Consider the following 16,280-nt stretch of genomic DNA (forward strand, 5'->3'; position numbering starts at 1 on the left):
CAGGCACAGACAGAGAGGAGTGTGGGAAGAGAGAGGATAGGACTAGGCGTTGGAGGGACATGCAGGATACAGGGGCCAAGGGTTGTGACTCACTAACCGTCAGAAACCTTGTCTGAACAAGTTCTGTCTTGTTTTGCTTCTTTATTTGACTGAAGGGGGTTGGTTCCACTATGGATTCAGACATATCCAGTAATAGACTCTGGCACTTTCACATTTCCTGTACTTTAAGATTCACTCTAGGGTAAAATAGGGCATCAACTTTCATGGCCATTTCCAACCCGTCCAAAAACACACCCAGTGTTGTGTTCAGTAGGGCACAGCGTAACATAATGTTTTGCATAATAAAACAAACATTTGTGTTCTTTTTGGGCAAGGTCAGGTAATAACTGGCCATTTAAAAAATGTATATATCCTACTGAACAAGTCCCAGGTGTAGAACAGAACATGCTCACGTGGTAAAAAGTACCTGCTGTGGTGGTGCAAGAGCCCTTAACTGAACACATTTGTGAAATGTGTGATTACATAACGTCAAACGGCCAGAGCAGGGCTGTTTAGTTTAGTTTACTCTGTGTACACAGTGAGTGGTGCTGTTTGTCATAACAGACACAACATAGCCAGTTGGACTTTTACCGTCAGTTTTCAGGGCCGAAGTTACGAGAAATGACAAGAAAAAAGGGAGCATGAACCCTCTTGCATCTGCCAGAGTACCCAACCTCTACACAACAAGTGTACATAACCTCTACACAACCTCTACACAACACGCATACACAAAAACTACACAACATCTGTACACAACTTCTACCCAAATGTTTACACAACCTCTACACTACATGTGTACACAACCTCTACACAACATGTGTACACAACCTATAAACAACATATAAACAACCTATACACAACATCTACACAACACCTGTAAACAACACCCTCATGATCTACTCTTAAAACGTTGACCAAAACTGGGTTTCAAAAGACAACTACTGCATATGTGAAGGATTGTGTGTTGCATGAAGAGTGTTTATGAGTACTGTAGTGTATGACAATATTGTACTAGCTGTGATTTGAAACTGTCACCGTAGGTCAATGTCTCAGCTGCCTGTAAGTCATTATAGATAACCTAATATCAGAGTTAAAAGATAAAGCAGTTTGCAGATTAAATGTTTGCTCAGCAATGTGAGCAAGTATGACATGAATGGGCTAATCTAAAAGGGTGTCATTCTACTGTGTCTGAAAGCTAATCGAGAAAAATTATACAGTGACCAGAACATACCTGCAAAGAATCTACAGCCGCGACACGCATTGGCTTGTTCACATAGGGCACACGCCCTGCTACAAGGTGGGGATAATTGACAACAAGCACTCTCACCTACAGTATGTTTACTGTACCTAACTGTGTTGTTTCAACGTATCTGGGGGAAAACACTTTTTTATTTTTTTATTCATCTTTATGTATCAACCATTATCATGATTGGATCAGAGAGACAGAAGGGTCCTGTGGGAATATCCAGATATTGAGATGATGGAAGGCAACTCAATGTGACAGACTGTCGGAAGCTTGGTAATCACTCCCAATGGCCTTTATATCCCAAAGAAATGGCCACTTAACGTCTTCAGTTCACTTACTACAGTAACGATGTCTGCCTATTGAAATGGATGGCGGGAAAGCTCTCTCGTGAGACGAGGCAGGTAGCTTAGTGGTTAAGAGCGTTGTGCCAGTAACCGAAAGTTCGCTGGTTCTAATCCCCGAGCCGACTAGGTGAAAAATCTGTCGATGTGCCCTTGAGCAAGGCACTTAACCCTAATTGCTCCTGTAAGTCGCTCTGGATAAGTGCGTCTGCTAAATGACTTAAATGTTAAATGTGAATCTCACAATGAATCTGATAAATGATGTTAGAGATGTGATTGACTAAAACAAAGAGCATATTTGGTCTGGGGGGAAAGCACAGCAGACTATAAAACGCAACTCACAAAACAACATCAAGAAGAACATCAACACATTACAAAAAAGTCAACTAACTGATTGAATCCTAGTCAATACTCTACTCCTATGTCAACCACACACACCACTAGACAATACCAGAAATTCCACTCCTGGGGTTGACAGTTTAAGCCGGTTGCTCATCAGTCATCACACAAGGCCACAACTCTGCATGCGTGAACATACAAAGTACAAACTAGGAACCACTAACACATTCTTAGCACTATAGCAATGCACATGGTAAGATAGGTAAGGCTAATCTTTCTTGCACACATAGCACAAATGCCTGATTGAGGAATTCATTTGTGGAGGGTATCCAAGGCTTCAAAACAATGCTCTCCAAGCAAAACAATGACAACAGGAAGTGTGCCATTTGTGGTAAGAGTTACAACACCATGAGGGAGTTCCTAAAAATCCTGAAATCTCAAAGATTATTAATCTTGCAAGAAACAAATGGTTAAAGTTATATTCTGTACCTATCACTGGTTAACCTATGCAGGATTTTTTAGTAGCATTCTTTTTTACATATGACGCTTCAGTCACAAAAACAGAGGGAATGTCCTCACCTATCCGCACTGCAGGGATCCACACAGGAGCGGTTGCAAAAAAGCGAAAGGAAGCCTGTGTTCTCTTTAGGAGTCCAGCCTAGAGAGGAAGCCTGGCTTGACCTCAGCAGGAGGTCCTGGGATGAAGCTCAACCAATGATATCACAGTAGCTGCATCACAGGGACTACAAGCATTATCCACACAAATTCATTCTGAACCATTAGAGGGCCTCTAGGCAGAGCTGCATGCTGGGGACTAGTTAAAGAGCCAGTGCAGTTGCGTGACCACAAGGAGCCCAACGGTGGAGTTGCTACTTGGTAGCCAGGTGAGCCTTATCACATAGCTGCTGGACCATTCTAAAATCCATAACGTTTTACTCTTAGTGCCTTGTGGATTTCTTCACATTTTATTGTGTTACAAAGTGGGACTAAAATGGATTTAATTGTCATTTTTTGTCAAGAATCTATACAAATTACTCTATAATGTCAAAGTGGAAGATATATATTTTTTAAGATACAAAATTCATAACTAAAATATAGTCATTGCGTAAGTATTCAGTCCCTTAATTTAGGCAAGCCTAAATTAGTTCAGGAGTCAAATTTGGCTCAACAAATCACATAATAAGTTACAAGCAAACCGTATGGACATGAAAATGATCGGAGAGGTTGAGGGTAGAGGAAGTTCAGGAGTAAAAACAAACAAAATAGAACTATTGTAAAATTGACTGTGTCCATAAAATGAATATATTATGTATAAGCTGGAAGTAGAGCCTTAGCGTTGTTGTTCACTAGTTTACTCCAATTAGGGGAGGGGTGGTAGGGTTAGAAAGTAATAAAGGAAAATATATATATTTTAAAAGGGTATGTATATACACTACCAGTCAAAAGTTTGGACACTCCAACTAATTCAAGGGTTTTTCTTTATTTTTACAATTTCTTACATTGTAGAATAATAGTGAAGACATCAAAACTATGAAATAACACATATGGAATCATGTAGTAACCAAAAAAGTGTTAAACAAATCAAAATATATTTTATATTTGAGATTCTTCAAATACCCACCCTTTGCCTTGATGACAGCTTTGCACACTCTTGGCATTATCTCAACCAGCTTCATGAGGTAGTCACCTGGAATGCATTTCACTTAAAAGTTAATTTGTGGAATTTCTTTCCTTCTTAATGTGTTTTAGCCAATCAGTTGTGTTGTGACAAGGTAGGGGGGTATACAGAAGATAGCCCTATTTGGTAAAAGACCAAGTCCATATTATGTCAAGAACAGCTCAAATAAGCAAAGAGAAACGACAGTCCATCATTACTTTAAGACATGAAGGTCAGTCAATACGGAACATTTCAAGAACTTTGAACGTTTCTTCAAGTGCAGTCGTAAAAACAATCAAGCGCTATGATGAAACTGGCTCTCATGAGGACTGCCACAGGAATGGAAGACCCAGAGTTACCTCTGCTGCAGAGGATAAGTTAATTAGAGTTACAAGCCTCAGAAATTGCAGCCCAAATAAATGCTTCACAGAGTTCAAGTAACAGACACATCTCAACATCAACTGTTCAGAGGGGACTGTGTGAATCAGGCCTTCATGGTCGAATTGCTGCAAAGAAACAACTACTAAAGGACACCAATAATAAGAAGAGACCTGCTTGGGCCAAGACCTATGAGCAATGGACATTAGACTGGTGGAAATGTGTCCTTTGGTCTGGAGTCCAAATGTGAGATTTTTGGTTCCAACCACTGTGTCTTTGTGAGACGTGGTGTGGGTGAACGGACGATCTCCGCATTGTGTAGTTCCCACCATAAAGCATGGAGGAGGAGGTGTTATGGTGTGGGGGTGCTTTGCTGGTGACACTGTCTGTGATTTATTTAGAATTCAAGGCACACTTGACCAGCATGGCTACCACAGCATTCTGCAGCGATACGCCATCCTATCTGGTTTGGGGTTAGTGGGACTATCATTTGTTTTTCAACAGGACAATGACCCAACACACCTCCAGGCTGTGTAAGGGCTATTTTACCAAGAAGGAGAGTGATGGAGTGCTGCATCAGATGACCTGGCCTCCACAATCCCCCAACCTCAACCCAATTGAGATGGTTTGGGATGAGTCAGACGGCAGAGTAAAGGAAAAGCAGCCAACAAGTGCTCAGCATATGTGGGAACTCCATCAAGACTGTTGGAAAAGTATTCCAGGTGAAGCTGGTTGAGAGAATGCCAAGAGTGTGCAAAGCTGTCATCAAGGCAAAGGGTGGCTTTTTTGGTTACTTCATGATTCCATAAGTGTTATTTCATTGTTTTGATGCCTTCACTATTATTCTACAATGTAAAAAATACTAAAAATAAAGAAAAACCCTTGAATGAGTAGGTGTGTCCAAACTTTTGACGTAGTGTATATATACACTACCGTTCAAAAGTTTGGGGTCACTTAGAAATTGCCAAGAAATGGAAGATCTCGTACAATGCTGTGCACTACTCCCTTCACAGAACAGCGCAAACTGGCTCTAACCAGAATAGAAAGAGGAGTGGGAGGCCTCGGTGCACAACTGAGCAAGAGGACAAATACTGTACATTAGAGTGTCTAGTTTGAGAAACAGGCGCCTCACAGGTCCTCAACTGGCAGCTTCATTAAATAGTATCCGCAAAACACCAGTCTCAACGTCAACAGTGAAGAGGCGACTCCGGGATGCTGACCTTTTAGGCAGAGTTGCAAAGAAAAAGCCCTATCTCAGACTGCCCATCTTAATCTTTTCTTTTTATTGGCCAGTCTGAGATATGGCTTTTTTCTTTGCAACTCTGCCTAGAATGTCAGCCTCCTGGAGCCTTCATTTCTCAGAACAAGAATAGACTGACGAGTTTCAGAAGAAGGTTTCTGGTCATTTTGAGCCTGTAATCGAACCCACAATTGCTAATGCTCCAGATACTCAACTAGTCTCAAGAATGGCCGTTTTATTGCTTCTTTAATCAGCACAACAGTTTTCAGCTGTGCTAACATAATTGCAAAAGGGGTTTCTAATGATCAATTAGCCTTTTAAAATGATAAACTTGGATTAGCAAACACAACGTGCCATTGGAACTGATGGTTGCTGATAATGGGCCTCTGTACGCCTATGTAGATATTCCATTAAAAATCAGCTAAAAATGACTTGAAAATGGCTGTCTAGCAATGATCAACAACCAACTTGACAGAGCTTGAATAATTAAAAAAATAATAATGTGCAAATATTGTACAATCCAGGTATGCAAAGCTCTTAGAGACTTACCCAGAAAGACTCACAGCTGTAATTGCTTCCAAAGGTGATTCTAACATGTATTGACTCAGGAGTGTGAATACTTAAAGCCAATTTATGCTTGATCCGTAAATGTGGTCGGAGGCTCCTTATGGAGAGTGTGACGCAATTGCGAAGCCTCCGGAGGCATGCAGAGGCCAAATCCAGCTCCATACCACATTATCGTGCACCTCCCAAATCTTGTAACAATGTGCAGGGCTCCGTATAGCTCCGTGTAGCTCCGCATTAACATGATTGGTTGACGGTAGGTGGCGGCGGGAGGTCCTGTATAAACACTCACTTCCTTGACAACTTCCTTCACAACAGCTCTGCTTTGCTAAATGAAGCGCAAGAAGTATGAATGTCCTGACTTCTGCAGAGGCCGTTTCGCAGTAAATGCTGTACGGCCGCTACAGACATCGGATTGACCATGCAGGGCCTTGTTTGTAAATGAGATATTTCTGTATTTCATTTCAAATAAATGTGCATACATTTCTAAAAACATGTATTCACTTTGTCATTATGGTGTATTGTGTGTAGATGGGTGAGAGAAAAATATATATTTAATCCATTTGTAATTCAGGCTGTAATACAACAAAATGTGGAATAAGTCAAGGGGTATGAATACTTTCTGAAGACACTGTATGAATTAAATCGCCCAGACACATCACAGATACAGTCGTCCTTCTGAACTGAGCTGCAGGACACGAAGGAAACTGCTCAGGGATGTTACCATGAGGCCATTGGTGATTTTAAAACAGCTACAGAGTTCAATGGCTGTGATGGGAGAATACTGAGGATTGTAGTGACTCCACAATAATGACCTAAATGACAGAGTGAAAAGAAGAATACAAAAATATACAGAGTAATATTCCAAAACATGCATCTTGTATGCAACAAGGCACTAAAGTAATACTGCAAAAAAACACAGCAAATGAATACCCTTTTTGGCCTAAATTCAAAGCCTTATGTTTGGTGCAAATTGAACATAACACATAATTGATATACTGCCTCCTTATTTTCAAGCATGGTTGTGGCTGCATCATGGTATGGGTATGCTTGTCATCGGCAAATACTGGAGAGTTTTTCAGGATGAAAAGAAACGGGATGGAGCTAAGCACAACAAAATCCTAGAGGAAAACCTGCTTCGGTCTGCTTTACACCAGAGACTGGGAGAGGAATTCACCTTTCAGCAGGACAATAACCTACAACACAAGGCCAAATCTACACTGGAGTTGCTTACCAAAAAGACAGTGAATGTTCATCAGTGGCCAAGTTATAGTTTTGACTTAAATCTGCTTGAAAATCTATGGCAAGACTTGAAAATTGCTGTCTAGCCTTGATCCCCAACATCTTGACAGAGCTTGAATAATTTTTTAAAGAATAATGGGCAAATATTGCCCAATCCAGGTGTGCAAAAATCTTATAGACTTCCCCAAGGAGAATCACAGCTGTAATCGATGCCAAATGTGTTTCTAATATGTATTGACTCAGGGAGCTGAATACTTATGCAACGACTATATTTTAGTTATTAAAATTGTATTAATCTTTTTAAAATATTAGAATTTTTCTTCCACTTTGACAGAGTATTTTTGGTAGATTGTTGACAAAAATGACCATTATATAAACTTTTATCCCACTTTATAACTAAATAAAATGTTAAGAAATCCAAGGGGTCTGAATACTTTTGCAAGGTACTGTATATCAAAACTAACTTGAAACCTGCTGTTAGTCCTACCTAATGGTTAGCTTAATGCTTCATAATAAGCCCCAGTGTACCAACAGTTTGCAGTAACAGTTCAGGTGGGCCTTCGTGCTTCAGCAAACAAAGGAAAGGAGGGGTGCTCATCAACAATGGAAAAACTCATGATAATGGCTTACCAACAAAAACCTCCAAAAGGACTAATTCGAGATAGAAACGACTTGAAGCACTCAACAACAAAAAAACAGAGATTGATTTATTTTAGCTCACTTTAATCCATTGTACAGGATGAGAACAGGTGACTGAAATGTCGACATCAAGCTGACGTCTTACTCAGAGAGACCTGACCATTGCACATAGCTCCTATTTACCGTATAGCCTAGTGGCCCATTGAGATGCAACAATGTATAAAACTTACAATGATAATATGTTTCAAGGTAAATGGCAAATTATAGCACAACATAATACTAATAATAAGATAAATAGTGTGTCTCGTTAATCAATAAGCCATGTCAAAATATACACAGGTGAATCTGGAGACACAGAGAATCAAGGCAACAACATTATACACCTCCCCCCTTTTGCCCTCAGAACAGCCTTAATACGTCGGGGCATGGACTACAAGGTGTCGAAAGCATTCCTGTCAATGAACTGATGTGGATGTGGTGGAGGAGTCAGGCGCAGGACACAGAGGCTTCGTCCAACAGACGAAAAGTGCAAAATATAATAGTCAAAAGTGCAAAATATAATACACGGCCTCGAAAACAAACAGAGGCGAGCGATTACGCAAACCATGCGTAAAAACACCAAACAAAACAAACAGAGCAAAAACACGCAGCTCCTATCGACAGGCAGACAATAACACACAACACAAGACTAACCAAACGAGAAACTTATAGGAGACATAATTAACCAAACAGGAAACAGGTGTACACAATCTGACAAAACCAAACAGACATCGAAAACATCAAACGGTGATAGCTAATACTCCGGGGACGACGACCGCCGAAACCTGCCCGAACAAGGAGGAGGAGCAGCCTCGGCCAAAACCGTGACAATTCCACAGGGATGCTGGCTCATGCTTCCCACAGTTGTGTCAAGTTGGCTAGATGTCCTTTGGATGGTGAACCATTCTTGACACACATGGGAAACTGTTGAGTGTGAAAAACCCAGCAGCGTTGCAGTTCTTGACACAAACCGGTGCGCCTGGCACCTACTACCATACCCCGTTCAAAGGCACTTCAATATTTTGTCTTGCCCATTTACCCTCTGAATGGCACACATACACAATCCATGTATCAATTGTCTCAAGGCTTAAAAATCCTTCTTTAACATGTCTCCTCCCCTTCATATACACTGATTGAAGTGGATTTAACAATTGACATCAATAAGGGATCATAGCTTTCACCTGGATTCACCTGGTCAGTCTATGTCATGGAAAGAGCAGGTGTCCTTAATGGTTTTTTTTTACACTCAGTGTAATGTTGTTGCCTTGATTCAAAATCAAATAAAATGTTATTGGTCACATACACACATTTAGGAGATGTTATTGCGAGTGTAGCAAAATGCTTGTAATTATTTCCGGCTGTATGTAATAACACAAAAAAATGTCTGGGCTAATAATGTAAGAAATAACACACAAAAAAACAAAATACTGCGAAGTTGCTTAGGAGCTAGAAGCAGAGCTGCCATGTCTGTCTGCGTCATCTTCTCCTTAAGATTGTTTGGGTCTCCGTGTCTCCCGATTCACAGACACCCAAATATCACCTATGTATATTTTGACATGGCCTATTGATTATTGAGTTTGCAGTAACACTTACTATACTACATGAATACATTGACCTTCTTTGGCTTCTTAGTTATTTGCATTCGTTCTGACATTTCTTGATTTCTCGTTTTTAGTTTTGGGTTATTTGTGTACTTGTTTGACATTTTACTGCACTGTTAGGAGCTAGTAACACAAGCATTTCGCTGCACCCGCTATAACATCTGGTAAACTGTGTACGGGACCAATAGATTTTGATTTGATTAGAGATGATAAACCCAAGGTGCTCCTCTCCACTTCGTTTCACACTCTGAGTGTGGTTTCAGGTTGGCTGAAGTGTGATTTTAAGGAAGGTGCCTCAGGTTGACAAGACGATGCTACGGGTTGTTTTCTTGAGGTGTGAAACAACCTCAGCTGGATTTCCCCCATTGGATTAGAGAATCCCCAGTCCTAGCCACACAGAGGTACAGGTGTGAGTCAGAAGATATATGACACCCCTACCCTTTAAGGGGCCCTTCCAATCTTCTGTCCTGGAGCCAGGAAGTGTCTTCTACCTCTCACATAGGCTCACAGCAACAGATGCACTTCTTGGAACCTCAAGGCCTACCGTGCAGTCACAAACTCACAGGTGCACACAGACTCTCGCTCAAACACACACACATGTGCACACAGACCACACACATGCATAAACGCACCCATGCACACTGACACACACTGACACACACACACACTGTGGTAAGTACTTGGGCAGGGGGAAATGCAACTACCAATTTTCTCTTATTCTCTTCTGGCGTTTTGGTTTGTTTATACATAGTTTTGCTGTCCTCAAGAGAAATAGTCCAACCTAAATGTTATGAAACCAACACAAACAATTTCAACCAACCATAGATAAGATACTACACAAATACATTGAAAACACTATGCATGGACACACTATGCATGGACACACCACCAGAAAAGAGAAAGTGACATATTGACTGATCTGTGCCAAAGTATCCCTCCCTAGCCGTCTGATAAAGAGCAGAAAAGTTTGTATACCTGAAGTTTAGTTCTGGTTCCACGCCTTGTCCAAACAGCTTGAAGTCCATGTCACGTTCATGTTCTATTAAACAGTGTACTTTGTCTAGTAAACGACTGTAAAAACACCATCTTCAATTTTAACCTAAAGGCTATATTGAAGAAGATACATTTAAAAAGCATCAGACATGCCCCAAAACACTATTTTCCCAACCAGAAGCTCTTCTGTAGTCTGGGAGTATTTCTGGGCAGAATGTGTTGCAATTTCTTCTGGATCTTAAGAAACCTTTCTGCTCAAAAGCAAAGAATGCAGTGTTGAGCAACACTGCAAGGAGGGACTTGTAATCTGGAATGATTCCACCAAAAAGGGGAGACACGCCTATCTGTATGTTATTTGTTATATTGCTATTATAAACCAACAGGCACATAGATAGAGAGAGAAAAGGAGGGAGAGATAGCGAGAGAGAGAAAAGGAGGGAGAGCGAGAGAGAAGAAAAGGAGAGATAGAGAGAGAACAATAGACAGAAAGCAGGGTAAATCTCATTCCATTCTTACTTGCTGTATAATATTACCTCAAACTGTTAACCACAGCATGACTCAGGTCAGAATCTTTTGTGATTTACTTCACACAGAAAATGTAGTGTTGAGTCTAATCACCTTGTAATGTATCACCATCTAGTGGTATCTTAGCAAAGGTACACCATAACACGGTGGAAGGGGTTTCATTTCATTCCACCAAAAATAATGATACAAATATAATTATGGTCATATGTAGGCCTAAAATATAATTTTGTGATACTTCTTATTAATTTGGAATCCCTGTGTGACTATTGCTGTTGTGGTTCACGGGTCACTGATGAACAGGAGTGAATGCTCTTATACAGTAGCCTACCAGAACCTTCTGTCATTGTCACATCAGATCCTTATTCTTTATCAGAATATGGATCATGTTCATATAAAAATACAATATTTTGAGATTAATTTAAAAAATGATTTAATAACAATAATACATGTTCCATTGTATACATTCTGTTTTAAGTCAACTTTTGTATACACTGTGTATGAGAGTGCTTATCCAGTCCATGAGTGGGAGTGAACATGGGTCAAGCTATGTTATGTGGTCTGTAGGGTCATTGTAATGCTAAACATGTCAACAAAACTACAGAAAAGTAGAACATTTCAGTCACAATGTACCAGCGAGATCACTTGGGAGATGTTTACGTTTGCAACTCACAATGTGGAGCTGAAAGTGGAGCTAAACGTGCTGTTCTGTCGAGCCAGGAAGTAGTCACCTTTTCCTCTGGGTTTTAGGAGGAGGTAAAGGAAGATGGAAACCACCGTCAGGAAACAAACAGACACTGCTACACCCACCATCAGCCATGTGGACCTGGGGTCTGAGAGAGGGAGAGAGCGAGTGAAACACACACATTTCATGGCTTGCTTTGAGTTTCAATCACATAATCAATGGTACATTTAAGCAATAAGGCCTGAGGAAGTGTGGTATATGGCCAATATACCATGGCTAAGGGCTGTTCTTATGCACGACGCAACGCAGAGTTCCTGGATACAGCCATTAGCCGTGCGTGGTATATACCACAAACCCCTGAGGTGCCTTATTGCTATTATAAACTGGTTACCAACGTAATTAGAACAGTAAACAAGTAATTTTATGTCATACCCGTGGTATATTGTTTGATATACCAGGGCTTTCAGCCAACCAACAGTCTAGTGCATGTATCATATGTTAGTTGAGATTGGGCCTACCTTCGACTCTGAACTGTGCAATGACCTCATGTCTTCCTCCTTGGTTTTGAGTGACACACTTCAGCTCCGCCCTTGTGTCCTCCTCACACAGCTCAACGATGTACAGCTTCACCTCAACATAACAACCCCCAGCCACTGTGGTTACCCTGGTAACAAAGCAAGAATCTTCAATGAGCTTGCTTGCACATTATATGTGTACACAATTAAAGAGACACTTGCAATATGTATCACCTCCTCTGACTCATCAGAGCCCGCCCACCAAGGTTGGACGAATCCAATGACTGGCCGTCCACCAACCATGTGACCACTGTGGCGTCTGCTGATTGGCTTCCTGTGAAAACCTGGCAGGATATCTCCAAAATAGAGCCTGGATGTGGTTAGATAGAGGTGGTACAGTTAGAACACTGAGGTAAGCCAAAATCAAAACATAGGTTTTCAAGTTAAACAGAGCATGCATATGGGATTCACCCACCCAATGGACTTTCAAAGATTGTTCCATTGACAGGGGACACAATCTTGGGGGACTCAACTGCTGGGTCTAAAAAAGGAAAGAAACAGGCATTAGACAAAGCCAGGACCAAGACTACTAAACTAGGCTAAGCATAAGTACACTATCAACAACATAAAGTGATTCACACTAAGTAAGCAATTTATGCTTTTGAAGAGGTGAATTGGTCAAAAATAGACTGGAAAGTCCTGTTATTGACATTTGTTTTCTGAGCCGCATAACGATAGATTCACTCACATTCCACAGTGCTGAGACCAGGGTTAGGGGTTGGGGTTGTGTCTGGGTCAAAGATGGGACTGGTGGTCTGGGTGTAGGGAACTGGGTCAAGCACTGGAGAGAGAGGTCCACAGAACACACCACCATTACAACACATAGTAGACCAATACAGCCGCACATAAGTCAAGAGCACATCAACTGTCAAAAGGGTGGGTTGCAAATATTGAGCAAATGATGGGACAACTATGGAGAAGTATTCAGAGGATTCAGTCAGTGGGTTCTCATAAAATTGTTGTAGTGCTGTGGTATTCCACCTTTTACATAGAGATTCATGGTCCTGCTGACTGTGTACTGGAGGTTGTTGACGTGGACTCTAAGCTGACAGGTGTAGAAGCCCTGGTCTGCTGGCCTCACGTCTGAGATATGGATCAAGTCTGGTCTCTGTCTGTGGTAGCGCCCACTGCCAACAGGAAGCACTGTCAGGCTGGAATCCTGTGTGAATGGAAACAGTTGAATAAAGAAAACTCCAGACATGCTTTAGGTAGATGGTTCATAGCTACACGCACGCACGCACAAACTACAAAACAGACCATAAAGGAAGACTTCAATGAAGGTAGTCTATTGTTTGCACACACCTTATACCACTCTATTTCGTCAGTCCTGTTGAACTCAAAATGAGGACAGCTGATTGACACATTGTTTCCCACGCGTGTAGAGATGGGATAAGACAACTTCTCAATATCAGTTTGCTTGGTCTCATAAACTTGTAGAGTGATGCTTCCAGTTACACATAATGTGTCATTTCTGAAAATGACAGGAGAAAAAGCAATACATATTGAGCACTGATAATACAGGATATAACCTGGCCTAGGATATGTTAGATATTCCATGACATTGTCCATGTCAAAATTGAAATAAAGTGTTAAACTGACAGACATCAATATACGACAGGTAGATATATTTACATACTGTACAATAACTAAAGTAAAAGTAAGTAACTAAAGGGAAAGCCTTATGCAAATGGCTGTGACTATTTATCCACCTGTAGATGCAGGAGTACTCTCCGGAGTCAGAAGTTCGAGCTGGGAGGAGCCACAGCTGTCGCTCACGCTGCAGGACCCGCCCCTCTTCCCCCTCCTCAGGGTCAATGCCCTCCTTCCCATTTCCCTTGGCGACGACATAGGTGTAACCCGCCTTAGCCTTGGGGAATCGTATCTGGAGGACCCTGTCAAAACCAAAGCAGCTCAGGACCACCGCTTCACCCTGCACACGGAACACCTCCGGCTCTGGAGACACCCTGAAACAGCCATCTGGAGAAACACATCAGTTACAATCAATTAATTTATACATTCTTAGGAATAAGTCATAGATGAGTCACATGCATTTATAGATGCAAATGTACGAGACAGAAAGAGAGACAGACACTTACCTATCATAGGTAGCGGAGGTAGCCGTCGTCCACAGGCAGAGTGAGCGATGAACAACGCCGAGAGCAGACTGAGGATAACCATGGCATACTGGAGGAATAATAACACGTGTAGACCTTGCATCCAGAGTGTTGTTATAATCACATGCTACTTTGTAATGTTGGAGTGTGTATGTCTGTGAGATCAGGGGACTTTTAACTTGCCTTAAAAAAGTAACGTGACATCATTATCTTTTTGACACACCCACACAGACAGAAGTTGCTGACAAAGGGGTAATTCTGATGAAATGGAACTCAGAGGGTAAAACTCGGTATCTATCTATACTGCCGGAAGTTATAAAAAAGTGTGATGTCAAAGTTTCAGTTCACTAAATTATATAATAGCAAATCCATGTTCTGCAGGAATGTGATTTTATGTAATTCTGAAGTCAGCTGATCTAATAGAAGAGTACCTGCTCACTGCTTCTCATGGAGAGACTAATAATATCAGTAATATACCTTTATTCTAGAGCTGCCTCTAGGTAGACATGGTCTAATGTGAAGCCGCCATGCCAAATAGAAATACACGGTGTACAAAACATTAGGAACACCTTCATATCCAGTTGCACCCCCTTTTGCCTTTAGAACAGCCTCAATTCATCGGGGCATGGACTCTAAAAGGTGTTGAAAGCGTTCCACAGGGATGCTGGCCCATGTTGACTCCAATGCTTCTCACAGTTGTGTAAATATGGCTGGATGTCCTTTGGGTGGTGGACCATTCTTGATATACACGGGAAACTGTTGAGCGTGAAAAACCCGGCAATGTTGCAGTTCTTGACGCACTCAAACTGGTGCGCCTGGCACCTACATAACCCGTTCAAAGAAACGTACATCTTTTGTCTTGCCCATTCACCCTCTGAATGGCACACATACAAAATACATGTCTCCAGGCTTAGAAATCATTATTTAACCTGTCTCCTCCCCTTCCTCTACACTTATTGAAGTGGATTTAAGAGGTGACATCAATAAGGGATCCTTGCTTTCACCTGGATTCACCTGGTCAGTCTATATAATGTTTTGTACACTCAGTGTATATTGTCATGTAAAATATTGAATATAGTGAGAAAAGTCTTAACAGCAAATATCTGACCACACTGATAAAAACAACAGCAGAACAAACTAAAAGTTGAAATCAATATAGTATTGATGTATAGCATTGACAAAAGACAATTAAATAATGCTGAGTATCTACCTACTATTCCTTATTCTAAAGTTCATAAAGTATTCCTTATTCTAAAGTTCCTAAAGTGTTCCTTATTCTAAAGTTCCTAAAGTGTTCCTTATTCTAAAGTTCCTAAAGTGTTCCTTATTCTAAAGTTCATAAAGTGTTCCTTATTCTAAAGTTCCTAAAGTGTTCCTTATTCTAAAGTTCCTAAAGTGTTCCTTATTCTAAAGTTCATAAAGTGTTCCTTATTCTAAAGCACTAACCCCAACTCGCTCTATGTATTGTACACAGTTTCCACTACTGAAATTAATGAGTACTCACGTTTTCCCAGGTGACCATGGTGGTGACAGTGATGAGGTAGTGACAGTGGCTCGGTTCCAGTATATCCGCACCACCAGAGTTTAGAAGACACAGTGACAGAGTGGACCTCTGAGTGTGACATGGTCCTTCTTATACATGTGACTGTCAGTCAGACTAGCCGTTTGGGGGAACCTCGAATTCTAAAGGTTTCCCTCCCGGCATAGAAATTTCTGACGTTTCCCAATAAAATGGACAGCTCAGCTTATGATGAAGACATCTCACCACTTCCAAAACAAAACACCCACACACACACAATACACCTGATTTATTTTTTACATACTAAAAGTACAAACATACACAAAGACAATAAGGTATGTTTGGCTTGTACTGTACAAATGTACTCGTATGTATATATTTTCCCAACTTAACCCAGTATTGGTTAACCTCAGTTTAATTAACTGCTTTGTAGTTGTAGAAGTAGACAGACATCGCGTATAACTGTTTACATCTGTTATTTTCCTCTTCCCTTTGACATCTGCTGTTTAAACATGTTTTCTTGGGCGGCAGGTAGCTTAGTGGTTAA

General features: G+C 41.0%; 2 protein-coding genes across 5 annotated transcripts in view; both read right to left on the reverse strand.

Moving 5' to 3' along the window:
• The window catches only part of zmp:0000000936 (interleukin-1 receptor type 1), a 39,973-nt gene extending 29,421 nt beyond the window's left edge, over positions 1–10,552 (reverse strand). The window contains exon 1 of one of the 3 annotated variants that reach the window (XM_041844653.2): positions 10,301–10,552. In XM_041844653.2, the coding sequence (XP_041700587.2) occupies positions 10,301–10,350 (50 nt within the window). In that variant the 5' untranslated portion in view covers positions 10,351–10,552. Of the gene's footprint in view, positions 1–2,544; positions 2,617–10,300 lie in introns of those variants that run through there. The other 2 variants (XM_041844651.2, XM_041844650.2) reach the window with 2 other exon arrangements.
• A 704-nt stretch (positions 10,553–11,256) lies between these two features.
• LOC121536313 (interleukin-1 receptor type 2) lies at positions 11,257–15,796 on the reverse strand. Of its 2 annotated transcripts, XM_041843587.1 has the most exons (10): positions 15,719–15,796; positions 14,197–14,284; positions 13,810–14,077; positions 13,403–13,571; positions 13,082–13,259; positions 12,789–12,881; positions 12,516–12,581; positions 12,275–12,410; positions 12,044–12,189; positions 11,257–11,673 (listed from the first exon to the last, which is right to left on the reverse strand). In XM_041843587.1, the coding sequence occupies exons 1-10, from the start codon at positions 15,734–15,736 to the stop codon at positions 11,510–11,512; spliced, it is 1,326 nt and encodes a 441-aa protein (XP_041699521.1). In that variant the 5' UTR covers positions 15,737–15,796; the 3' UTR covers positions 11,257–11,509. The 2 variants fall into 2 exon arrangements, with proteins under 2 accessions (XP_041699521.1, XP_041699520.1); XM_041843586.1 differs by lacking the exon at positions 15,719–15,796 and having other exon boundaries at positions 14,197–14,355.
• Between the last annotated feature and the right edge of the window lie 484 nt (positions 15,797–16,280).

The sequence above is a fragment of the Coregonus clupeaformis genome, chromosome 23 (assembly GCF_020615455.1).
Source record: "Coregonus clupeaformis isolate EN_2021a chromosome 23, ASM2061545v1, whole genome shotgun sequence".
In the NCBI taxonomy this organism is placed as follows: Eukaryota; Metazoa; Chordata; class Actinopteri; order Salmoniformes; family Salmonidae; genus Coregonus; species Coregonus clupeaformis.